The following is a 26829-nucleotide window of genomic DNA, read 5'->3' as shown; positions in this document are numbered from 1 at the left end:
AATTCCATGGAACTCTGTCTATCCCTGTGGCAAATAATAAAACCTCCCCTAGGCGAGGAAAGCCTGGTCTGATTAGGGTAGATGACATCCATTGCACTGTGGTGGGTACAGCTCTTACATAGGAATCTGGACGATTTTATTAGTCTTCCAAAACCATGCCAACCCAGAATTGAGGCCAGGACGAAGAGTTGTAGTCTTACACACTTCTCTGCAACTTCCCTAAGGCTGTCACCCAAAACTCCCCAAACTGCTCCGAGATTCTTTAAATCAAGAAACAAAAGAGTTATTCACAACAACCTAATAAATAGAACAATTTCTCATATGCCAACTATAACTGGGATGCTCCATTAGTGCAACTAGTTGCAACACGACAAATGATGTTCATTCTCCAGTGTGTTAACAATGTCGAGACTGCAGCGTCTGATTATGCACTAATGAAGATTTATAATTTAAAAAAAGAACCAGAATAAATAGATAGTCCTTGAGATAGTCTTTGATAGTCCAGATAAAGATAGTCCTTGAGAAACAAACTAATATCCAACATAAATTTTAATGTGTACAATCACAGATATTGCACTTAAAGCTTTCATTAAAGGAATATGCAATGCAGCCAGAAACTACTAATTACCAAGCACATTAGATACATTAAACACAGAGGGTGTTGGCATCATTATCATTATTATTACATCACTAAAATGCTACTCTGTAGTTTAACACTCACACAAAGAGGCAGTAATCCCAGCACAGGCATAACGTGAATTTTGAGGATGCGAGGATTTTAGAATTGACAACAATATGTTAGTACAGTACTAGTAAAGCCGTTGGCTGTGATGCTACAGCTCTCAGTGCTTCTTCATATAGTCAAGAACACGCAGGATATGCAGGAAGAGGTTGACAATGTCCAGGTAGAGGTTGATGGAGGCCAAGATGTGTTCCTCAGGGGAGAGCTGCTTCATCAGCATGTTGGTATCATAGATGATGAAGCCACAGAAGACAAGTGCCCCAGCACCAGCCAGGACCAATTCCGTACTATTAGTGTTGAAGAAAAACTAGAAAGAACAGAGACAGTGATGTGAGCAACATCTGATAGGGGCGGAATGACTGTAAGCAATTCCAGTGTTTTTCGTTAAAAGCCCACATGTACTGTAGGTGAAAGACCCTAATCTTCACCTGTACTGGGTAATTGCTCAGATTGTTCAAATAGTACTGTAACTGTCAGAGTTTCACTTACTCCTTCAAATACTCTGTTGCCTATTTTTGTAATGCACCCAAAATTACAAGCAATTCTGATTCAGAAAATCTTATTTGTCCCGAGGAGGCAATTTAAGGCGCAGTGAGCAGCATAACATACAAGTACAAGATACTTTTAAGGAACAAAAACAAAAGAATAGAACAATACAATATACAGTTGTGGAAAAAAAAAAGTTTTCAGACACCCCACCTCTTCAAGTGCAATTTCTTTTAGTACAGTCTGTTACGGCCCCTGCTGTCCACTTGGGATAACTGACCAATGGTATATAACAATGTTTTCTTCCAAGGTGATCAGCTGATCCACCCAGATAATTACTCATTGCGAGCACCTGGGCCCGCATGGAATGGATGATGATTCTCACCTTGGTTCGTCGCTGCTTGGTTCGGTGGCTCTCTCACCAGCATTTGCATATTTTGTTTGTCGTTCTGTTTAGTTTGTCTATACAACACCACACACTTCATATTCCACACACTCACCTGTACATTACTGATGATACAGACTAACACATCTCATACTTGTATTTTTTTCTTTAGTTCTTTCTTTATTTAACATATTTTGGCACTGTGACTTTCAGTATTTGTCATTGCCTTTGAGCCAGGTCATGACAAGTCACAGGAAAAATACAAAACAAATCCTAAAACACCGATTCAAAACTTTGATTGGTTTGAATTGAATTGATTGGTTCCATTAAAATACAGAAGAAAGTTTGAGGATTGGGTCATTTTGTTACCGGTGATTAGGGCTGGTCGATATGGACCAAAAGTCATATCCCAATATATTTAGGCTGAATAACGATATACAATATATATCCCGATATTTTTATCGCAAAGTGAGAGAAAATGTTTAATCACAGTCAAAGCCAAATATGACATGTCACAAGTAGTTTTATTTAAACAGGCCCGATAAAATAACGCTCAGCTGTTCAAAGAACAATAAAATGTAAACATAAATACTGGAGTACAGGAGTACCTTTTTTGAAATCAAAGCTCCATGAATTGCACATCTAAATGAAAAATATATCTTAAATAAGAATAGCCCATAAAGTAAAAAAGGCCAAACATCTTCTGAAATAAATATATTTATATGGGAAAAGCATCAACATTTTGACAACTATAAATGGCCTATTACATACAGCATCATTTTGTTGCTCATCAGATACTTTGAATCCGAACCATCTCCATATTACTGAGCCATTACTTTTCTTGTACCAACCAATTCTTCCTCGGCACGCTCCGCAGACATTGTTTCTTCTTCCATGTTTGTTGAAGACTGCCGGAGTGTCTGCTCCAGCCTCTCCCCCCACTGTGCGTGAAAGAGGAGGGGCAGGGGCACGGGGAACAGTGCAGAGAGCTCCGGCTCAGCAGCTTGCCCGGAACAAGAATCACAGCGCAAATTTGAGCTACGTATATCGATATATGCGATATGGTCCAATTCCATATCTCCAATTCCATATATATGTGTATATATATATATATATTATATGGGTATATCGCCCAGCCCTACCACTGATCCATTAATGAAGGCCGTGCTTTTTATGAAGAGACACATTTTTCTGTTGCCATGCTTAGTCCTTATATAAAGCCAGTACATTTGAAAATTCTTCAGATACAGAAATGGCTAAAACAAGGAACCTAACATAGGAAACACGCCTGAAGATACAGATTCTCAGCCAGGAAGGGTACAGCTGCCGCCAGATCACCAGGAAGTGTAGATGCAGTCCTTTAGCAGTTGGATACACTCCAACAAATTTGGACGAACCGACAGCTTGGAAGACAAACCAAGATCTGGGCATCCAAGGGTTTCTTCAGCAAGAAATGACTGCATCCTGTTCCGCATGTGCAGGGAAAACTGCCAAATGACCTCACAGGAGCTCCAATAGCAGTGGTCAAAACAAACTGGTATCCAGTGTGCCACTTGCACTGTATGCGGTCGACTTTTAGATCATGGCTTAAGGTCCTACAAGGCTGTCAAGAAGCCCCGGATCAATGAGAGACAGAGGTTAGGCCAACATTGCTGGGCACAAGCACACAAGAACTGGAAAGTCAGGAACTGGAAGAAGATTTTGTGGTCAGATGAGTCGAGTTTCCAGCTTTATCTTCCTCCTGCTAATGTGTGGGGGGCAGAAAATCTGTGGTGGATTATCAAAAGGTCTGTTTCAAAGCGTAAACTAAAGAATTTAGAAGAATTAAAGGTAGTAATTCAAAAAGAATCGCATTACCTCTCAACAGTGTGAAAGGCTTGTGGGGAACATGTCAGCCAGGATTAAAACTCTACTGCATGCTCATGGCAGGAGTACTAAATATTCATTTCATGATGTGAAGGTTCATTTATTTTTTGTTCAGTTTTGAACATATTCTCTGTTATTTGTTGACTCTGATAATGTTGAGAACTGACATATTAAAACTGTCAAGAATTTAATTCATCTTGTAAACAAACAAAATAAGCAATTTGTATTTGTTTGTCTGTCTAACGCAGCCACGTCTTTTGAAACACAATAAAGATTTTTCCACAAATATTTCATGATAATATTTGAGATTGTGTAAAATTTTAAGGGGGTCTGAAAACTTTTTTCCACCATTGCATGAACAAAATGTTTTATCATGGATGTAAACATGACTGTATGAGTAAAATGCAAATGAAAACAGAAACTAGAAAATTCTCTTTGGGAAATTTTGAAAGGGCCACGGGGGGCTACTGCCAGCGATACCATCTCTGTCAACATGGGAATCAAACCCATGGCTGAGATTTCCATAATGTTTTGGCGGTTTGGGTGACTCAGAATTATGTTGCCATAGCAACCAGTCTGAGAGAGTAGTGCGCGTGTGTGCATGAGAAGGGTGCGCATACGCGTGTAACTGTAATCACAAAGTTACCTGTGTTGTGTGTGTGTGGTAGAGGAGTGTGTGTTGGTGTGGGTTGTTGTAACATAAATGTATGGGACAGGGGTCAGCAGCATTAACAGCAGAGATATCAGAGAAGTCCCTGATTAATGACTTGGTCTCGGCTTTGTTTCTTCCTGTTAAAAAAGGAGTTTTTCCTTGCCACTGACTTGCTCTGGAGGTTTGAAGTAGATTTTGTAAAGCATCTTGAGACGATATGCATTGTTATTGATGCTATATAAATGAAATTGCACTGAATTGTTGATCCATTGTTAAGAAAGTCCAGAATCCACAGAATTAACTGGTCACCTAGGTAAAGGCGAGGATGTGGGGCTTTAGGGTGTAGTGATGGGATCCACAGTTAGAATCAGTTCATTAAAATGATTCGTTAAATTGATTCCTTACAAATGCTCTTACAACTGGCGGGGCTTCCGGCATCTCGGCCTCTGTGTTGGTACTGACACTGAGGCTGACTCGAGACCTGCAGTGTACTGGTTTACTTGGTGAACAAATCATTAAGTCACATCATCAGCAAAAAGTCCAATGGTGTGTTCTTCTCCCCCAACCTTTATTCCTTTAAGATCTTCATTCAGCCTGATTGCTTGTGCCAGAGACTATGAAGATTGCAAACAAGTTAGGTGAAAGACAACAGCCCCGTCTAGCAGATCGTTGTAAAGTTAAGCTCTCAGTCAGACTGCCGTTTATTCTTATCCTTGCAGTTGGAGTTTGGTAAATTGTTTTAATACATCTGACGGCTTTGTCATTATGTCCACATTTTTCAAGTACCTGATATAGAAAAGTCCAATTATCGCTATAATTTTAATTCTTATTAATTCTATTTTATCACATTTGATTATTTTAATTCTTCTTGATTCTTTATTTTTATTTATGTTATGTGTTTTACATGGCTTACTTTTACATGGTTGATGTATTTACTTTTATAACCTATTTTTTACCAGGTAAAGGGTGTTTTAACTTATTTATTTTAACATCTTACCACATCTTGCTATTTTAGTCTTTTACTTCTCCACTGTTTAGTCATGGGGGCCTGCCAGTGGGCCTGTTTGGGTGCCATCCGTTGGGTTCCCTCCGCTTGGGTGGTTGGATGCTCCGCACTTTACACTACCGGTCAAAAGTTTTAGAACACCACACTTGTTCCAGATTTTTACTGAAAATTATTCAGTTTATTGTGGCATTGCACACGCAATTTGAGTTGAACAAGAAATCATGGAATCAATTTATAGACCAAAATGTATTCTAAACTTTCAACTCATCAAAGTAGCCACCTTTGGCAGATATAACAGCTGAACACACTTGTGGCATTCTTTCTACAATACAAATCAAATATGCTTTATAAAGTTCTTCCCAAGTCTGTTGCAGAGGTTTCCATAAATGTGTGGCACTTGTAGGTTGCTTGGCTTTCACTCTTGTGTCCTGTTAATCCCAAACCAGCTCGATGGGGTTTAAGTCTGGAGAATGTGCTGGCCACTCCATGTTTTCAAGCTTACCATCTTGTTCTTTTTTCCTGAGGTAGTTCTGACATAGCTTGGACTTGTGTTTTGGGTCATTATCTTGCTGGATGAACCCCTGACCAACTAGGCGCATACCAGAGGGTACTGCATGGCGCTGCACAATGCTGTGGTAGCCGTTTTGGTTCAGGGTGCCGCTCACTCTGTACAAGTCACCAACCCTGGATCCAGCAAAACAGCCCCAGACCATCACACTTCCTCCTCCATGTTTGACAGTTGATGTCACACACTGTGGAACCATCTGCTCGCCTACTCGACGGCGTACAAAGATCCTGTGTGACGAACCAAAGATTTGAAATATTGATTCATCAGTCCATTATACCTTCTTCCAGTCTTCAGTAGTCCAATGGTGGTGTTTCGTGGCCCAGGAGAGCCTCTTTGTCTTATTCTGACATCTTAACAATGTCTTTCTTGCTGCAACTCGTCCTGTCAAACCTGCAGCTCAAAGTCTTCTCTTCACAGTCGAAATGGAGATTTGTTTACTACAACTACTATTAAGCTGTGCTTGAAGCTGTTGTCCTGTGAGCCGCCTATCACGCAAGCTATTAACTCTCAGAAACTTGTCTTCTGATTCAGTTGTGGCTTTGGGTCTGTCAGACCGCTTCCTGTCAGAGTTTCCTCAAGTTTCTGAGTGCCTTTTGATGGTGAAGAAAACTGTACTCACTGACATCTTGACTTTCTTTGCAATTTCCCTGTAGGAAAGATAGGTGTTATGATGGTCTGTCTCTCTTCCATTGTTAATTGCCTTTTTCTAGCCATTTTTGTAGCAACACACTACTTTCTGCAGTACAGTACTGTTCACCTGATGCACATGAGGGTCTGGTAAGTGTGTTCCTACACTACTTTTATGCAGACAGAGGGGTAGAAGTAAGTAATCCAGAAAAGTTGGAACACATGTAGGAATAAGTAGCACCAGCTTTCAAGGCTGATTCAACCTTCATTGCTGTAGAAGTTTTAAATTGTTAACCCACTTTGGTTCCCTGATAAAAGGCCTTTTTGTTTAATTCTGAAATGTACATTATTTTTCAGTTTTGGGTGACCAAACCTTTTTTCTTTAACCTCTGGCTGTTCAATACTCACCTTTGTACCATTTTAAGCTAATCATTGGGCTTGCATGACTTGAACTGCAACAAATAACAAGAGACACCTGGATCTTTCCAGTGGCACTGACACCCTGTGACTCCTGCATGTGACACTCACTGGCAATCACTGACATCTTCTGACTCCTCCCTGACGCTCGCTGGCACCTACTGACACACTGTGACTCCTGCATGCAACGCACACTGGCAACCTCCCTGACGCTCACTGGCACCTACTGACACACTGTGACCACATGTCAGGATCTTGTCAGTGGCACTGACGCCTTGTGACCACTAGGGTAAATCCTGATGCTGACGCCTTGGCTCGACTAACACTGGTGCCCCGTGCCATCGCTCTTTCTGCAGTTGACAGTTTATCAAGCGCATCTTCTTTCTTCGTGTTGTCTTTCAATAAGATTCGATAAAATGAAAAAGCAACTGGGAACGGAAAGACCCGGTTCCGTTTCGTTTGCACGTTTATATTCAATACAGATTAACGATGAACGCCACTAATGTATTTATTTATTACTTTTGTCATATCAAACTGTAATATGTTATTCTGCACCTATTATTATATTTCGTTATTATTGTTATTATTATCATTATACTTAAGACAAACATTAACAGTAATGACAATCAACTCCTCTATTCCTATTGTGACGGCTGAGCCACTCTGTTGACAGACTGTCACTCTCTTTGCATTTGGTCAAGCTTACATTGATTTATTCTTATATAGATCTATTTATATGTGACAAACACTCCGTGGCACTCAGGTTGCGCACCTTGCCTCCGTTTTGTTTTGTTGTTCAAACCACATCATGGATACTGGACAATATGATCCAACGTTAATTTTATTTTATTTCATTTTATTTGTATTTTCATATTTACAAATTAGCTTGGATAGGCTCCAGGACCCGCCACCATATTTAGGATAAAGGGTTACAAAAAGAGAATGGGATAAGATATTTACACAGTATGCACACAGAACACCTCAGCCACTATGGTCTTCGAAGCAGGCATCCACCTTGTAGCCCTTGTCAATGAATTCTTGACAAAACACTTCAAAAGTTTTGTATTGGAACCAAAACATAAACATCTGTTGTGCTGGTATGACCTCCTCGCCATCCTCCTCCTCGTCCTCCTCATTGTCAAGGTCTGTCATGACTTGAAGCTGGTCCTCACTAGCTGTTCCCTTGAAGGCGTTGTTCCTGCACCAACGAGCTGATGAAATTTGACCTTTATGAAAGACTACATTTTAAAAATATTCATGATCAATCATGATTCACTCCTAATTCCACAAATGACAGTTTTTGGGGTAGATATGGTACTTCATTCCTAATATATTTTTGTAGTGTATTCATACTATTCATACCTTTATCTGTTGGTCAGTCAGTACGTTCTGAACCCCTGTTGACTCTATGATATTCTTACTGGTGACACTGCAAAAATGTTTACACAACCACCAAAACCCACTTCTTGAACTCTGTAGTGTATTTGTCTACACTGTATATAACCATTACCATCATTTAGGTTAGGATCCAGCATAGTAACTTAGCTAACATTATTTGATTTCTTCATAACTATGGATGTCATAATGGTCTGAACATTTATGAAAAAGGTACTAGTGGTAGTGTATTGTAGGAATAACAATCATGGTCAGATTATTTATAAGTGGGTGGTATCATTACATGGCACTTAAATGTTGGGTTTGTTTTGTTTGGTGCGACCACAGTCAAAATCTGTCTGTCCACTCTCCTGTTAAGTATCAACTCTAGACCTGCAAGTGTGGGGTTGTTAGGTCACACACAGACAAGCTTTACACAACTAACCCCAGCTTGGGGTCAAACTGACCCCAGGGGAACACCAATGCATGCAATATGTGATCAGCACACTGAAAAAATATCGTTTTATATCAGTTGTCCTGATCAAATTAGGAAAAGTCATGAAATATGAAACCAAAAAACAATACATTTTTAATTATAAACACTAAATACATCCAAATTGACCCCAGGGATGATTATTATGCTGACTTTATGCATTGAAAATATTTTTTATGAAAGCAGTCTAAAATGTATCCACTAGCCTTATGTAAAAGGGCTGCAATGGGACATGACAGACAGTATGTGGCTTTTGTACATTTGATACCATGCGTTTAAAATTATGATGAGGCTATGAAGACTGTTGTGGCATATTTTCTAGGAAATGCCCTTATTTGAACAGTTTTTCAAAACTTAAGAATTAACATTCTTTAATGCTCTAGTAAAATAATGAAATAATCTGTTAATTGGCTAAACATTTGGTTAATTTATTTATTAAAGCAACATCATCATGCAAATCCAAACACAAGAGTTCAATTTGCTGGTTCAATTGGTTAACAATAGCAATGCAATATGTTGCTTAGATTTCTTTAATTGGAAAAAAAAGGACAACAATAAATTAACATTTTTACAGCATTTAGGTAGAAAGTTATTGTTCCTTACCTGCCATGATGTGATTCTGAAACTGTATGGTGTCAGGGGAATTGGTAAAGTGGCTTGCTTGTTGGGGGTGGTGCTTTTATTGAAAAGACCATTACTATGTCAGGATGGGTACTCACCCCCTCCCTCCCAAATTGGGCTGCACCCAGGATCAGTAAAAACCTTTTAGGATTGATCTGTTTCTTCAGGTACTTCAAAATTCGTTGAGTGTATCATTTTTAATAACTGTTAACAATGTTAATGTGTATGTTTAATGAGCACTACATTGGAGGATCTTTATTGTAGTTTTACAGACTGTTTACAAAAGTTTTATAATATATGACATTGCAAACTAAACAACACTATGAAGCTTTTGTAGATTTGATAATATGCTTTTAAAAATGTTAAGGCAGTTAACTTTTTTGTGGCATATGCTTACAGCTAGGTAACGTCATTATTTTTGTTGTTTTCTTTCAGAATGAATTAATATGTTAATTGCCTAAAAACGTGGGTGATTTCAATTAAAATCGTAATTAAAATCCAGTTGACTGAAGCAGAAATGGTCATTTTACTCATTCAGAGTAGTTTGTTGTTCAAAACTAAGTTGCTGCAAATGAAAAAAAAAAACAAAAAAAACAATGCAATATGTCATATGCAATTACATATGCAATATGCAGCAAAGATGTAAGCTTCAGTGAGCCTTTGTAGTATATAGTGATGATGTCTTTACTTGATTATCAAAAGCTTTTGTTCAGAAAAAGAATTTGTAAACTTTAGTTTTAGGGTGGGAAGAGGAGTCCCCCCAAATTGACACAAGCACCTGTAATGTAAAAAAGCAACCTAAGAAGTAGCAAATAGTGTGCTCTGTTTTACTGTTTCTCCAGTTTGCGGTTCCCCATCTCCCTTCAAAGACCAGCAGGTGTCGACCTCTGTGGGAGAACAGTGTCAAACTCCCCCTTGAACTTTGTCACTACTGTCCCCTAAAAAAAAAAGACTATTTTTTTCTTTGCTTTGAGCAACACTGGTAGATCAAAACTATAATAATAAAAATAACAACAATAACAACAACAATAATAATAATAAGAAGAAGAATAGCTATTTAGAGATTTTAAATAGATCTGTAGTGTAAAATTTGGTATAGACACTTACTAGAAGGAAATTTTTGTTCTGGGACAACATTGATCCAGATAAAGACACGCTTGATAAACCTTTTCAAATGCAGAAAGAGCAACGTTATCTCTTGAAAGAGAGGCAGCCATTGCCAGCCTGACACGGGGCGTCAGTGTCAGTCGAGCCAAGGCCTCAACATCAGTGTCAGGATTTACCCGAGTGGTCACAAGGCGTCAGTGCCACTGACAAGATCCTGACATGAAGTCACAGTGTGTCAGTAGGTGCCAGCGAGTGTCAGGGAGGAGTCACAAGGTGTCAGTGAATGCCAGTGAGCGTCACATGCAGGAGTCACAGGGTGTCAGTGCCACTGGAAGGATCCAGGTCTTATTGCAAATAACTGGAAAAAGTAGGGTGTTTTAAAATCTTTGACCGGTAGTGTATGTGTGAACGGGCCCCCACAAAGGTAGCGTCCTCCTTGCTTCAAGCCTCAGTGTCCTGCCGTGTCTTGTCAACAACTTTTGGTGTATGCCTGCGAATGTGTAGTGTGTGCGTGCACATATGTGTGTCGGTTTGCTTATGGGTCTGAGGTTATTATGGCCCAGAAGTTTAACACCAAATGCACGTTTCTGGTTATTATCTCTTCTTTTGAGCGCTAACGTTCTCACTACACGCTGGTCTGTTGACAGTATCACATGATTGTGGTGACCGACGCTGCACGTTAAATTATCCGACGTTTCATCGAGTTGTTTTCTTTTTGCTCAGGTCACTGTGTGTCACTGCTGGAAATAGGCGGAGAGGCAAGGATACATGAAGACGAATGTTAGTATTAGCATATACATTAATTTTGCCATTGATGTTATACGGAAGCTAACGTATATTTGTATGACGGTGTTTTCGGTATATAAAACCAATTTGTAAATTTTGTTTGTCCAGTTTTACAGGGTTTCTCAAGTAAATACTCTAAGCAGATCGTCTGACGTGCTTAAACTAATGCATTATTTCCTAGTATCGATACAATTTGTTGATTACCTTTTATCTCGATATTGGATCAATGTATGTCGTCTGGGCAGCCAACTTGCCAAGCACAGATCGATGTAGTTGGATCGTACGAAAATAAATCGATTCAATGATGTAGTGGATGAATCTGCACCCCTAGTATATACAGTGTGGGTGGGAGCTCTTGATTTAGGTTCATTTTGTAATGTCTTATGTTTTTATTTGTGTGAAGCACTTTGGGTTGCATTTTTCATAGGAAAAGTGCTACATAAATAAAGTCTGATTTGATTAAATCAACACAACTATATTTTTGCTTGTCCAGCTCACAACAGGTGCAGTTTGCTAGCACTGGCTAGCACACTCTCTCTCTGACTAACCAATCAAAGGGTGTGAATATGCTGACGTCCTCAACTCAAAGTTTGATTGGTTAAAGTAACAGTTTGATCAACACTACGGGGACTTGAACCCAGGAGCTTGTTACTGTGAGTCAACTAACGACTGTGCCACCAAATTTTCTCATCTAGTCAGTGGACACAGTTTCTTTCTCCACTAGCAGTAAGGACATTAGCTAACTTCACTTGGTTTTAGAATACAAACTAACTTGCCCATAGAACATTGGCTAAAATTATTTTATTGACATTTTATCATTTTATCCAAATAAGAAGTCCAGCTTATCACAGGTCCTACTACATGTTCCACTGCCAGAACCACCACCGTCATCAGCCACGGGAACTGATGAAGGCTCCTTTTTTACTCAGTTTCTCTGCACTTCCTTTGCATTTTCTCTCCATCTCAGAAGATCCTAACTGATGATGTTATGTTCATCCTACATTGCACCAAGCCAACGTGAGGGGGTGTTTAATGATATGTGTCTTTTCACTAGCTCCTAGTAAAATCTAGAATAAAATATTAAAATCCCCATCCACAAGGCACTTCAAAGTCTACCCCTGGTAAAGACCTCATTGTACCACATCATCTTAATAGATCTCAAAGTGCAGAAAACAGTTTGGATTTTGCAGGCAAATACACTGTCAATGTTTAAGGTCAGTCTTAAGACTATCCTCTTCAATAAAGGTTACGGTAGGCCTGGCTCAGTTAACACTGAACCATCCCTTAGTTGTGCTGCTATAGGCCTAGGCTGCTGTGTGTAGGAATGAATAAAGCATCTCTTTCTATCCATCTATACAAGGGACTTTTTCCTTGCCATTGTCGTCTTTGTGCTTGCTCTAATGGATTCGAGACAGGTTTTGTAATATGTCTTAAGACAATTTGTATTGTTATGACAGTATAAAGATAAAATTTAATTGAATAAACCTGGAAGACTTCCCCAGGTGTGAAGATGTTTGATGAATATAACTAAAAGTCATTCTTCCCACATCTCAGTTCTCATTTGCACAGTGAGTCATTTGCGATTTCAATAATGTGAAGTGCCCAGTGTGAAAATAGTACAAGGAACTTTGTGGTAGGGAAGCAGCCTAGGCAAAAAGTAAACCAGAAATATTTCTTCTTAATATTATAAACTATATTATAAGCTGCTGGCTAGGCTAGTTAGTAGCTGACCGCTGGTCTGCTGCCAGTTCTCCAGTTTGAACCAGGCTTCTAAAGGAGTTTTGCCTCAGATCATGGCACAAGGGATTGTAACATCTCGTCCTGTGTATTAGTGAATAATTATATATGTACCACATTTGGCATTTTCGCTCCAAAATAAACAAAAATATATCAAAATTATCTAGGCTATATTAATAAGAGCCTTTTTCTCTTTTTATGTAATACACACAATGATAGGCAATTCCACTCACCCTCATGAAGCTTGCTATGATGAGGATCCACAGGCAGGTGAAAAGCCTGATAGGACAGAACAGATCCTGTATCACTTGTTTTTTCTGTAGTGGGAGCCATCAGTCTGATGGTTGCAGCAAGCAACTTTGGCAAAACATAATCTGTCTTGCCAGTGCTATCCGAGGATATCCTATCCTATCCAGCCTGCCTGGCTCCATACATTAGAGTTAGACTAAGACAGATTTTAATGATCCGCAAGGGAAATTACTTTGTCACCGTAGCTTCGTTTCATATAAAAGTAAACACAAAAAAGATAAAATGAGATTAAAGTAAAATAAAAAAGTGTAATAAAAAAATTTCCAGAATTAGAAATTATGAAAAAATACACAAAGAATATACAAAAACATTTGGCATTATCATATGGGTGTGTCTGAATTGTTTGTTTCATGTAACTTTCCAAACCCAACGATGTGGGTATATCTGCATAGTGATTGGATTGCATATTTGATTTCCGACACGGTCGGAAAATATATCTAAAGAACTAGTCCTGAGACATCATAACAAACAAGCACTCACCATGCTCCCATTTTGCTCAGGTCTCTCTTTGACTGAAAGGTGTAGGCTGTTAGTCCAATAAATACAGCACAGGTCAAAAACAAGGCTTGCAGTACTGTAGAGTATTCATAGAAGGTCACTGTGGACAGAAAAAAAAAAAAACTTAATGCAAGCTTGCCAATAGACTCAATGGGTAAAAACTGATTTTCAAAAAATAACTTACAAGCTGTTGCCATGGAAACTGCTTCCAGCAGAGTCTGTAAAAATCATATAATTAGCAGCACATACTGTCTACTGTGCAGTGGATATAAAAAGAATAGAAAATCCTGTTATAAAACATGGTGTGGTGTTGACACCACCATATTGGCAGGAAAACTCTGAGGAAAATGAACAGCGCCAGCGCTGATTACAGGCTGTCGGAGTTTACTGCACAGATACAAAATGACCAACACAAGACATTGGCAGATTACATATCACAGACTCTTATCATACCTCAGGTGTGCTTTTTTTGAGCTGCAGAACTAACTCATTAACATTCCTTTGTCCTACTCCTTCATTGAAAGCATACAAGAGCCCATGATGTACATCTAGTTTTGGAGTTTGTCAGCTAAAAACAGAGTCTCTTTGTCACACATAATATAACAAGTTAATCACTGTTGTATGCTAATCTTTTGTGATGTTAACTCAGTTTAAATGAATTCCTAAATGCACCACATCATACACAAAATTATTCTTTTATTTTTATTTATTATATAAGTGTAATTATTATACAGTGCAACATACTCACAATAACTGTTTAATTGTAAGTAGGTTTAGTGCAGAATGTATTTAAATTTAGATTACTTTCTGCCGAAATGTGTTAACATCAAAAGTCCTGCTTTTTTTGTTTGTTTGTTTTTAACAGGGATGCCCAGATCCAATTTAATATCACAAAATTAAAGTGGTGAATAAGGAAATAAAGTAAAGTTGTACAATTGCATACTATCCCATTACTTGTACCGCTGGACAGTATTTATTGTGGTTGTGCAACCATCTTAACAGTTAACAGTTACCCACAGGCAAACTAAATGTAGTAAATGTAGTCAAAAAAACAGGAAAGCTTACAAATGCTAGTAGCAGGTAGAGATTGAATGGATGTTGCTGCCTATATATGGCCAGCATCAGCAAAAGAACCAGAGAAAGCAGAGCCGAAACCATAACCACAGCAGGACTGAAAAATAAATGAGAGAGTTAGATAATTTGGTCAACAACAACAACATTAATTTGCACTTGAGTATTACAATAGAATCGATAATAAACAGAAGTTGCCCGTTTCTATCTAAGGGCACAGTCATTTAAAAACTTGCACGCACGGATGCACGGACACACACCGACACAAAAGTTTTAGAACATCACACTTTTTCCATTTTTTTTTCGGAGGGTATTGCATGGAGCTGCAGAATGCTGTGGTAGCCGTTTTGGGTCACTCTGTACAAGTCAACGACCCTGGACCCAGCAAAACAGCCCCAGACCATTACACTTCCTCCTCCATGTTTGACAGTTGATGTCACACACTGTGGAACCATCTGCTCGCCTACTCGGCGGCGTACAAAGATCCTCTATGATGAAACAAAGATTTGAAATTTTCATTCATCAGTCCATGATACCTTCTTCCAGGCTTCAGTAGTCCAGTGACGGTGTTTTGTGGCCCAGGAGAGCCTCTTTGTCTTATTCTGACATCTTAGCAATGTCTTTCTTGCTGCAACTCGTCCTGTCAAACCTGCAGCTCAAAGTCTCCTCTTCACGGTCGAAACGGAGACTTGTTTACTACGACTACTATTAAGCTGTGCTTGAAGCTGTTGTCCTGTGAGCCGCCTATCACGCAAGCTATTAATTCTCAGAAACTTGTCTTCTGATTCAGTTGTGGCTTTGGGTCTGTCAGAGTTTCCTCCAGTTTCTGAGTGCCTTTTGATGGTGAAGAAAACTGTACTCACTGACACCTTGACTTTCTTTGCAATTTCCCTGTAGGAAAGACCTACATTCTTAAGTGTCTCTCTCTCTCTTCCGTTGTTAATTGCCTTTTTCTCACCATTTTTGTAGCAACACACTACTTTCTGCAGTGAAGTACTGTTCACCTGATGCACATGAGGGTCTGGTACCACAGTGTGTTCCAACACTGCTTTTTATGCAGACAGGTTGTAAGTAATCCAGAAAAGTTGGAAAACCTGTAGGAATAAGTAGCACCAGCTTTCAAGGCTGATTCAACCTCCATTGCTGCAGAACAGCTTTAAATTGTTAACCCACTTCATGTTCCCTGGAAAAAGGCCTTTTTGTATAATTCTGAAATGTACATTATTTTTCAGTTTTGGGTAACAAAACCTTTTTTATATAACCTCTGGCTGTTCAGTACTTACCTTTGTACCATTTCAAGCTATTCATTGGGCTTGCATGACTTGAATTGCAATAAATAACTGGAAAAGAGAGAGAGAGAGAGAGAGAGAGAGAGAGAGAGAGAGAGAGAGAGAGAGAGAGAGAGTATGTGTGTGTGTTTTCTTTTTTCAACTTCAACTTTTTCATCCCAGATTCTCTGGGGCAAATATTGGTTATTGGCAATAATCAATAGTCATGACTCTGGTTAAAAGTAAAAATAAATAAAACAGTCTTAACTATTAATTTGGAAATCTGATTAATAGTTAAATTACAACTCTCATCAAATTACCAAATCGGTAGTACAGATTGAATGATTTAGAGTTCTACACAGTATAGGTTGGCAACATGCAGTCCTGTGCAACACTGCACAAACCAGTCCATATATTCAAGCATTTATTAAAAATAGAATAAATGAAAACACAATATATGGAGAGTGGCAAAGAGAAGAGAGGAAAAGAGAGAGAAAAACTGAGCTCTACGGTTCTGTCACAGGAGCTCAGTGGGCACTCCAGGTGGATTCAGTTTTACTGCTTCAGTGACCAGAAGTGAGACTGTCAAAGTAAAACAATTTCACCATATCAGTTCACTTGAATACCACACAATAAGTTACATTAAGTTTGGATTGCCATGACCCAAGAGTGCCAATCTCAAACCTCAGATGACAGTCAAATCCTGTTTCAAGATTTGTAAGACTCAATAGTCTGAACGTCTTCATCGTGTATAACACTGCCTTAATGTTGAGTGTTGTCTGTCTGAAGTCAGTTATCATTTACTTTGTTTTTATTGCAGGAACATGATCAGACACTACTTCATCAGAAACATTGTGTGTTGTGTTAAGAGGACACAAGGACAATTGCACTTTGTACATGTTTCCATTGAAAGGTGTTTTGTTGTAACTCTTGTAAAGTCTCATCTCATGATATCCCATTATTCTCTTAAATTCTCGTCACACGAGACTTCTCTTTGAGGAAGACGGACTACAAATGAACTGCTCACATGATGCCCTGGTGACAGGGAATTGTGAAAAAAAGTGTTTCCACTGCACTTTTGCGATACACAATTGTCTTTTTTGTTGGGTTAATTTTTGTTTCTACTTCCTGCTTTACTTTCAACAATGGCAGCAATACAAATCACAATGGCACCTCCACACCACCTCAGATAACCTTACAGATTGTTTATTGAGCAGCCTCTGTTTCAATTTAGCTCAGTAGTATAAATTACGCATGAGAACATTTCCAAACGTACAATGCAAAGGGAACTCAAGGGATTGGGACTGAACAGCTGTGTAGCCTTAGGAAAACCACTAACCAGTGAGGCTTACCACCAAGGTTTTTCTAGGTGGACGAAAGAGTCGGTTCCCTGTACCTTTTGGTGGATGAAGGGTCCAGACTTTTGTCTGCGCTTATGCGGCAAACAGATTCAGAGTACTATTACGTTTTTGGAGGCCCTAGATGCTGGATTGTGCCCTGAGTGGGGATTCCATTGTACTGCTGGGGGAGGTCTTACAGGTCACAGCTGGTCTATGGGTCTCCCAAAGCAGCTGACTGTAGCGGATGGCTAGTGTTGGGCAAAAATGGCCTGCATGGCAGAGCTCCAAGACGAAAACCACTCCATCTCTGGAATACACAAACGGACACAACAGACATCTATATCGATATAAATGATTTGATCTCATTCCATATCACGTTGAAAATTATATCGATATATTATTTATATTGATATATTGTCCAGTCCTAATTAGGGATGGGCATTGATTGATTTTTTTTAAAGAAACGATTCCAACTGGTTCAATTCATCAATATCATTAGCCTTCATGCTTATCAATTCCTCTTATCAATACTTTTCATGCCAAATCTTTACACAACAGTCCAGACGGTGGCAGTAATGCACCTAAAATGAGTTTGCCAACTGCGATATGCCACACATCATTTACATCAAGTGGCTACAAGGAAGACGCAATGGCAGAGATTAAAATGGTCAAAAGTGTGGCTTCACTTCACCAGAAGGAATTGGAACAGCGCAATGTGCAACTTATGCAGAAACTTGATAAAATTGCTGTTGTTTACACAAAACCATGAACGCCTATTTTTTCTAGACCAAAAATTCACAGGAGGAATTGATAAGGAATCACTATAGAATTGGATCGATAAGAAGAATCGATAATGGCATTGGTATCAATAAAATCTTATCAATGCCCATTATCAATGGCTTCAGGGTGAACTAAGGCCAAAACAACAAACAAAAATCCAGCTATCTCACTCCCAAGAAACACTACATAAACCTTAAATTCAAAAAGAAGAAAGGAAAAGATATTTTAGAAACTTGACTGCCTAGTCTAAATAAAACAGGAGAAAGACAGTGATCAAAAGAAAATGGCAGTTCATCCCTACTGCTTCATACAAACAAAATATTTACATTTTTTTTTTTTGTTGTTGTTCTTCTGCTTTTTCTTCTTGTGTTGTTGTGAGTAGATTCCTTCTCTCATTCGTTCTGATGTACTGCCGATGTGCTGGCATCATCTCTGATGTATTTTTATGTCCAGGAATGATATGGTTTTGTACTGCTCTTCCTCATGTATTAATTTTATATTTCCAATGCTGTCAAGGGGGTGTGTCCAGCCTCCATCAGGAACCTGACAGATCCATGGATACATGAACCATGGATACATGAACATCAAGGCTTTAGACTTTTGTAACCCATTCCAGCTTCAGAGCTCTTTTATGCAAGGTATGGTTCACATCAGACAATGCTTCCTAAGGACAGCAAACTCAAAACTGGTGTGCATTTATTATAGGACAGGGCAGGTTTAACCAACACCTCGAAACCTCATCACACCGTATTCCTCTTGGAGACGTTATTAGTCTAGGGGTTCACATACTTTTTCCACCCTGCACTGAGAATGTAAACATATTGTGTTCAACAAAAACATAGTCTTTGTGCAATATTATTTTCAGCAGACTCTGTTTGTCTATTGTTGCGACTGAGATGAAAATCAGAACACATTTTATGACCAATTATGCAGAACTCCAAATAAAGGGTTCACATATTTTTTCTTGAAACTGTATATACTGTGTAAATATTATTTGTTGTTATTGTGGCACCAGATGCTGAAAACAACTCACTCACCTTTGAAATGAATTACTTGCACTGATTAATATATATATATATATATATATATATATATATATATATATATATATACACAGTGGGGGAAATAAGTATTTGATCCCCTGCTGAATTTGTAAGTTTGCCCACTTCCATAGAAATGATCAGACTCTGGTTTTTATGGTTGTTTACTGGTTATGGGTATAGACAGAATATCAGTCGAAAATGCATAAAAAACACACAATCTAAAAGTTATAAATTGTTATGTATTTTATTAAGGGAAATAAGTATTTGATCCCCAACAATTCACTTAGAATTCAGGCTCCTACAGATTGGCTGGTGCGCATGTGGCACACAGCTGTGCTCAGTCAACTAATTACCAATACTCCTGATCTTAACTCGTCATGTATATAAAGCACACCTGCTCTAAGAATCAGTTTCTTACATTCCAACTTCTACAGCACCATGGGCAAGACCAAAGAGCTGTCAAAAGATGTCAGGGACAAGATTGTAGACCTGCACAAGGCTGGTATAGGTTACAAAACCATCAGCAAAAGGCTTGGTGAGAAGGTGACATATATTGGTGCCATTATTCGCAAGTGGAAGACCCATAAAAGGACCATCAACTGTCCTCGGTCTGGAGCTCCCCGCAAAATCTCGCCTCATGGAGTGAGGATGATGATGAGAAAGGTGAGGGAGCAGCCTAAAACAACACGGCAGGAGCTTGTTAATGATCTGGAAGCAGTTGGGACCTCCGTCACCAAGAAAACAGTTGGCAACACACTGCGCTGTTATGGATTGAACTCTTGCAGTGCCCGCAAGGTCCCCCTGCTCAAGAAGGCACATGTACAGGCCCGCCTTAAGTTTGCCAGTGAACATCTAAATGACTCAGAGAAGGCTTGGGAGAAAGTGCTGTGGTCTGACGAAACCAAAGTTGAGCTATTTGGCATTAACTCGACCCGCCGTGTTTGGAGGATGAAAAAACGTGAGTATGACCCAAAGAACACCATACCCACGGTTAAGCATGGAGGTGGAAACATCATGTTTTGGGGCTTTTTTTCAGCAAAGGGTACAGGGCAACTTCACCGCATTATGGGGCCAATGAATGCAGCCATGTACTGTAACATCTTGGACAAAAACCTTCTTTCCTCAGCAAGAACACTGAAGATGCCTCGTGGGTGAGTTTTCCAACATGACAATGACCCAAAACATACTGCCAGGACAACAAAGGAGTGGCTCAAGAAGAAGCATATTAAGGTCATGGAGTGGCCTAGTCAGTCTCCAGACCTTAACCCGATCGAAAACCTGTGGAGGGAGCTGAAGCTCCGAGTTTCCAAGAGGCAGCCAAGAAACTTGAAGGATTTAGAGACTGTCTGTAAAGATGAATGGGCCAAAATCCCTCCTGCGCTGTGTGCAAACCTGGTGACCAACTACAAGAAACGTCTCATCGCTGTGCTTGCCAACAAAGGTTTCTCTACAAAGTACTGACTTGTGTTGTGCTTGGGGATCAAATACTTATTTCCCTTAATAAAATACATAACAATTTATAACTTTTAGATTGTGTGTTTTTTATGCATTTTCGATTGATATTCTGTTTATACCCATAACCAGTAAACAACCATAAAAACCAGAGTCTGATCATTTCTATGGAAGTGGGCAAACTTACAAATTCAGCAGGGGATCAAATACTTATTTCCCCCACTGTATATATATATATATATATATACATACACACAACATACAATATATATATATATATATATAATATACAGATCGTTTCTGTATTTTTAAAATACCATATAATTTACACAAAGAGACTGTGATTTTACAGTCAGTAAAAATAACATGAAATCACTGTAACTGTGAAACCACGACATTTATGTTATTTTACAAAGAAAACATTAGAAATACAGATATTTATTGTTAAAATATGTTCACAAATATATCATAATTTTACAATATTTGTCTGTTATTTAATGGAATAAACTGTAAAATTCAACTTTAAAACTTTTAAAAAGTTAAAAAAAACATTTAAAATTACTGAGAAATTAATAGTAAAATAACTATTTAACACTGTAGGCTATATAAAATCCAATGTAAATCACAACATCTTGAAGTATTTCACAGCATGTCTGAACAAAACACGTGTAATCAGGAGACATTTTACTGCTGCAATGTCTCCCTGCACAAACACAAAAGAAAAATAACGTGAAGGCGACATGTCATTGGAGTGCGTGCTTTGAAAACCGCGGGTACCGTTTGGACTGTTTGGATTGGTCGACAGAAACGGTTGGAGAAGGAGAAGAGGAAGAAGAAGAAGAAGAAGACATGCCATTGGCTGTTGGGACACTGAACATCCGTTTTTGACATTACGCTTAACAAGGCTGTTCCTGTTTGGTCACAGAAACTTGAAGCGAACAGTAGCTAATGTCGAGGCTGGAGCAAGGACGAAGGCGAGAACCAAGTATCAAACTGAAGCTAAGTAGTATTAGCTTTATTTACCACCATGCCTCCAACTTTACTCAGTCGTCAAAAGCGCTAGCATGTCGTCAACTGAAATTTAGCTAACTATGATGACAACAGTATGGCCAGCAGGGTCTTCAAGTGGCGTCTGCCAGTGTTAGTCATAGATATATATCTATGAGTGTCAGGAGTCAGCCAGACCAACCACTTTTTATTTTATTTACACTAACGTTAGCTTATCACGTAACAGTGAGTCATTACGTTTGCTTTTGTGAACTAACTGACACAGGCGGAGAGAAATAGGAACAACATTTGTTTAGAGCTGCAGCAATCAACAATAGCCAAGAAACGTCTGTTACTGTTCAAAAAGACAAGTATCTGTTTCAATTTGTACAGAATAAACTTTCACATTAAAAAAATGTGCATAGTCAAAATGTACTTATTAGGTCCACCTGTTCTAATCAATGCAGTCCAATACAGCAGTTCTACTATGAATTATACTTCAAAGAATCTTCTCTACATTTTTGTTGATGTTTTGAAAAAGGTGATGACTACACACTACACCTTGTTCTTCATTGATTTCATAGTGGGTCTTAGTGGTGGTGTACTGCATTATATTGAGAAAGGAACAGTTTAAAATATATCAATGGCTACTGAGGATAGAATTATGTTAGGTATTAATATACAGCAGATTGAGCTATGTGATGTTTGTGTTTAAATATTATCTATCTGTCCTTTAATAAGGCCAACAACATGTCTTGGACAGTCCTCCAAGTAGCCAGAGCAAACAACAGTTCAGCAGAGCCAGTACCAGTACAAGTCCAGTAACACAGTCTGACCAGATGCCCCTCTCTGGTGAGTATTTGCATCTGTTGCACACAATTACTCTTTTGGGTTAGATGGGTTGAAAAATAATAGAATCAACTTGTAACTTACTGTAATATAGTACAATCAGCAGCAGTGAATTGACAGTGTGCTTATAAATCAGTATATTCAGTTGGGTCTATCTTCTCTAGATTCTGATTTGGTAGCAAATGACACACAACTAATGATGGGATGGGATAATGGGATAAACACAGGATATTTTGTTACAGGAAAATATGACTTTTGTATCCAGCAGTAGCAATAGTTCCCCACAAGAATATGTTGTTCATTTAAGCTTGTCTGTCCCAAAGCAACGGTGTCATCTATAGTGGGACTCGTGTGACTGCTGTGGTGTTGGAAAAGGCTGTATCTTGCACCTTTATCCTGGTCCTGCCTCTTAAACTGTTTTCAGCTTTTATTATTTAATAACAGCAAATTTTTTCTGTGCTCTCTTCAGGTGGTTACTGCTCAGAAACTGCAACTTCGCCACGGTCAACAAGTAGTTCAAGTATGGACACCACCCCTCGTCAACTGTCTGGATAGAGTATGGATTCATTCAGTGAGGTTTGACGAAGTTTCTAATCAGTGTTGTGAATGTATGGTGACCAGGTTATGGATGCCTATTATGTAAATTGGTAACTCAACTATTTTTTTTTTTTTTTAACTTTTTTCCTTCATTACCAGTTTAGCTGAATTTTATTGTTTTTGTTTCAGAACCAGTCATTTTAATTGAATAGATTTTTGAATATTGCTGTAATAATGGTTACCTGTTACAGTTGAATAAAAATACAGAGAATGGGAAATTGTAGCTGTTCTTGTTCAACTTGGTCTCATTTTTATTTATTTTTTTTTGGACATGTTTTGAAAAGATCAAATTATTGTTGTATACTCTTATATTACATATATATATGTATATATTATACCTAATCTAATATAGCCTACAGCCTTTTTAAATAAAATAATGCCATTAAAACCAACTAATAAGGCCACATTTCTGTAACTTTAAGCATTATTATTCATATTACAATGTTAATTTGCCATCTTTATAGGTAATTTCATTATTTTAAAATGTAAAATGTTTGTAATTAAACGTTAAAAACAATGTAAAACAATTAAATAACCATTTGATGTTTTCTAAAATTAACAACCAAATATAACCAACCAAATATATAGTTTTGCAAGTTTTTTGACGTGGTTTGAAAGATGAATCTCATTATTCTGTGTCATATACTGTTGTATTACATCAAATATACAATCTCTTCCCATAAAATAATGTCATTAAAACCAACTAATAACAGCACATTTCTGTAAATTTAAGCATTATTATTTATTTACCATATATCTAGGTAATTTAATTGTTTTAAAATGTGAAAATGTTTCTTATTAAATTTTAAAACAAACCTGAAAATAAGGCAAAAATTAAAAGTACAAATTAATTAAATTACGGAAAATAGCTGTAGTTTTACGATAACTTAATTTTCTGTTATTTTATGACGCCCCTGCTGCCAGAAATTTACCGTTTTTTTAGGATTATTTTTTTTACAGTGCAATAAGATATTGGAAGATTGTAAAATAATATTCAAAGGACTTGGAAAGTAATATATAATGTTACAGGAAATATATGTTTTACATCTGAATTCCCCAATTACTTTTGTAATGCCTCAAATATTACAGTAGACAATTTACAAAGTATTGTTGAAGATTTTAATAATTATTTTGTGGTTGTAGGTACTTTGGCTACGCACAGCAGTAGTATCCATACTCCCTCAGTTTTCAAAAATATTTGAGAAATTGTGAAACAATTGGATTCTTTCATTGATAAACATAAGTTACTAAGTGAAAATCAGTATGGTTTTAGAGAAAACAGAATTACTACATTTGCAGTGATGCAAACGGTAGAAGAAACAGCAGCGGCAAGTGAAAATAATGAATGTTCAATGGGTATTTATACTGATTTAAAGAAGGCTTTTGATACTATAGATCACAATAGATTTGCAAAAAAACAATTGAGACATATAGGATAAGAGGTCCTGCAAATTCTTAGTTGGAAAGCTACTTAGAAGGAAGACATCAGTGTGTGCAAATTAAAGATAAAATTGTTATTATGTTACTGATTTGTTAAAATGTGTTATTTATTTTTGCAGATGATACAAATTTATTTTGTTCTGGTAAAAATTTAAAGGAACTTCTGAATGAAGCTGAATGGGAGTTAAAAATCCTTAAAATTTGGTTTGACGTTAATAAATTGTCTCTAAATATTGAGAAAACCAAATGTATGGCTTTTGGAAATCAACAAAAAATCAGTAGTGATACTGAATTAAAAATCTGGAATATAAATACAGAAAGAGTTTTTGAGACGAAGTTCCTCTGTGTTATAATTGATCATAAATTATCATAGAAACAACATATTGATTATATTGAACGAAAAATATCTAAGTCGGTAGCAATCCTGCATAAATGTAGAAATGTATTGAATTATAAAGCACTACGTTTAATTTATTGTTTATTAATACAACCTTACATGTTGTGCTGCATAGAATTGTGGGGATCAACCTATAAAACAATTATAAATCCAATAGTCCTACTGCAAAAGAGAGCCATACGTATCACCAATAAAACTGATTATTATGCTCACACAAATTGATTGTTTCTAAATTATCATGATATTAAATGAACATTATAAAGTAATGCAAATAATGTTTAGAGCAAAATCAAAATCACTCCCAGATCCTATACAAAAGTTCTTTTTAACACGGGAGAGTAACTATGTTCTGAGAGATTATTGCAAATATTTTGTACCAAAAGCAAAAAAAGGCATAAAAAGGAGATGTATTTCTGTAACTGGAGTTAAATTTTGGAATGATGGAAGTATAAATTTAAAAATGTCCAACTAATTTTTTGTTTATAAAAGAATGGTTTGTGAGGCTATTTTTGAGAGCTACAAATGTGAATGATTTATTTATTTTTTGAAAGGTAGCTTAAATGGTTTAGAGTCTTGGTTAGGCCTTTATAAGCATTATTTGCTTCAGCCTATATTTATTTATACTGATATGTATTAACTGTGGCTGAATAAATACTACTACTACTAAAATAAATCAGGTCTTTGTCAAAATCTGATCTTCTCAACATGTTTTATGAAAGTGTATGATCACACAAATAAGGAGCTTTAAGAGGATGGATGAAAAAGGGGTGCTTCTGCAGGCTAGAAAAAGTTGCAAAACTATCTCTAAAGAGTTTGGAATCCACAGTGAGTCAGAGTGTAAGAAGATTTCATATGACTGATGATTTGAGGAGACTGAGACAAGCCACCACAGCATCTAAAGGCCTCTGTTAGAGTTGCTAATATTAACTCCATTGTCAACAGAACAAGCCAGACGACTATTGTGAATCTGTTCCAGAAAAGAGTGCAACTGCTGTGTCCACATCAGCCCAAATGAACCAACCTGAGGAATAAATGCTCCTGGTTTCAGAAAAAGCACCCAGTTATGAAATAACCCTTAAAATTACTGAACGCGACACATTCTTTGTCGGAAGACTCTTGGAGGTTCAAGAGCAAGCATGTTTCTGGCTCAAAGAACTTAGATATATATGCTGTCCAATTCTCCATCAAGTAAGCTTTGCAAGAGATTAAAATGGTAAGCTCACATGCATTATTAGTAATAGAGCTAGTGTAGCAGCAAAAACAAAGCAAAAAAAGAGACAGAATAAATACTGCTCTAACATTCACATAATTGTTCAACAAAAAACAAAAGAAGGGGAAGAGAATAGATGTTGTTTCATTGCTTGCAGGTTATACTTTTCCAGTACAAAAAGGAGTCTGTAAGCATGCAGTGTGTTCCGTTGTGTGCTCCACTGGTGGCGTTTACTGATCAGGTCTGTCTGATTGTTTGTCTCATTTTTATAATATCATGAGCCAAAACACTCACCTGCTGTGGACAAAATCTTTGATGGGTTGACAGAACATGAAGAGAGCAGAGATGCCTGTGGTCAAGATGATCTGCAAGCTCAGAAGGGTGTACACCTTCCTTAGGAAGTCTGATAAACAAAGACAGCAGAAGAGACACCACATTATAGTTTCCCATTTCTCATCTATATGTGTTCACATACCCCGATCAGGCACAACATTTTGACAACCACCAGATACTGTATAGGCCTCGCTTGTGCAAAATAGTTTTGACACATCAGAGAATGGACATGGGCTTTCTGAGTGTGTCCTGTGGTTCTGGCAAACCGGATATTGGGAATGGGAACCTTTGGGTCCCATGGTTTGCGGGGAGGGTCCTCTGTGGATCAGGTTTGTTCCAGTCAATGTGTTTTGAGTTGTTCCTAAACTGTGTGTGTGTGGCTGCATCC

The 26829-nt window shown here is 37.8% G+C and overlaps 1 protein-coding gene across 4 annotated transcripts in view; it reads right to left on the bottom strand.

The window, feature by feature from the left end:
• Positions 1-531: 531 nt before the first annotated feature.
• Positions 532-26829, bottom strand: part of tmbim4 (transmembrane BAX inhibitor motif containing 4) — a 37397-nt gene continuing 11099 nt past the window's right edge. For 3 of the 4 annotated variants that reach the window (XM_047575414.1, XM_047575415.1, XM_047575413.1), the window contains exons 3-8: positions 26403-26511; positions 14740-14845; positions 13859-13892; positions 13657-13774; positions 13101-13146; positions 532-1049 (exon numbers count right to left, since the gene is read on the bottom strand). In XM_047575414.1, coding sequence (XP_047431370.1) covers positions 843-1049; positions 13101-13146; positions 13657-13774; positions 13859-13892; positions 14740-14845; positions 26403-26511 — 620 coding nt within the window. In that variant the 3' untranslated portion in view covers positions 532-842. The remainder of the gene's footprint in view (positions 1050-13100; positions 13147-13656; positions 13775-13858; positions 13893-14739; positions 14846-26402; positions 26512-26829) is intronic. The other variant, XM_047575416.1, reaches the window with a different exon arrangement.

This window comes from Mugil cephalus, chromosome 22 (genome assembly GCF_022458985.1).
Source record: "Mugil cephalus isolate CIBA_MC_2020 chromosome 22, CIBA_Mcephalus_1.1, whole genome shotgun sequence".
NCBI lineage: Eukaryota > Metazoa > Chordata > Actinopteri > Mugiliformes > Mugilidae > Mugil > Mugil cephalus.
The sequence above is the reverse complement of the archived record's forward strand: the minus strand, read 5'-3'. Positions and strand labels throughout refer to the sequence as shown.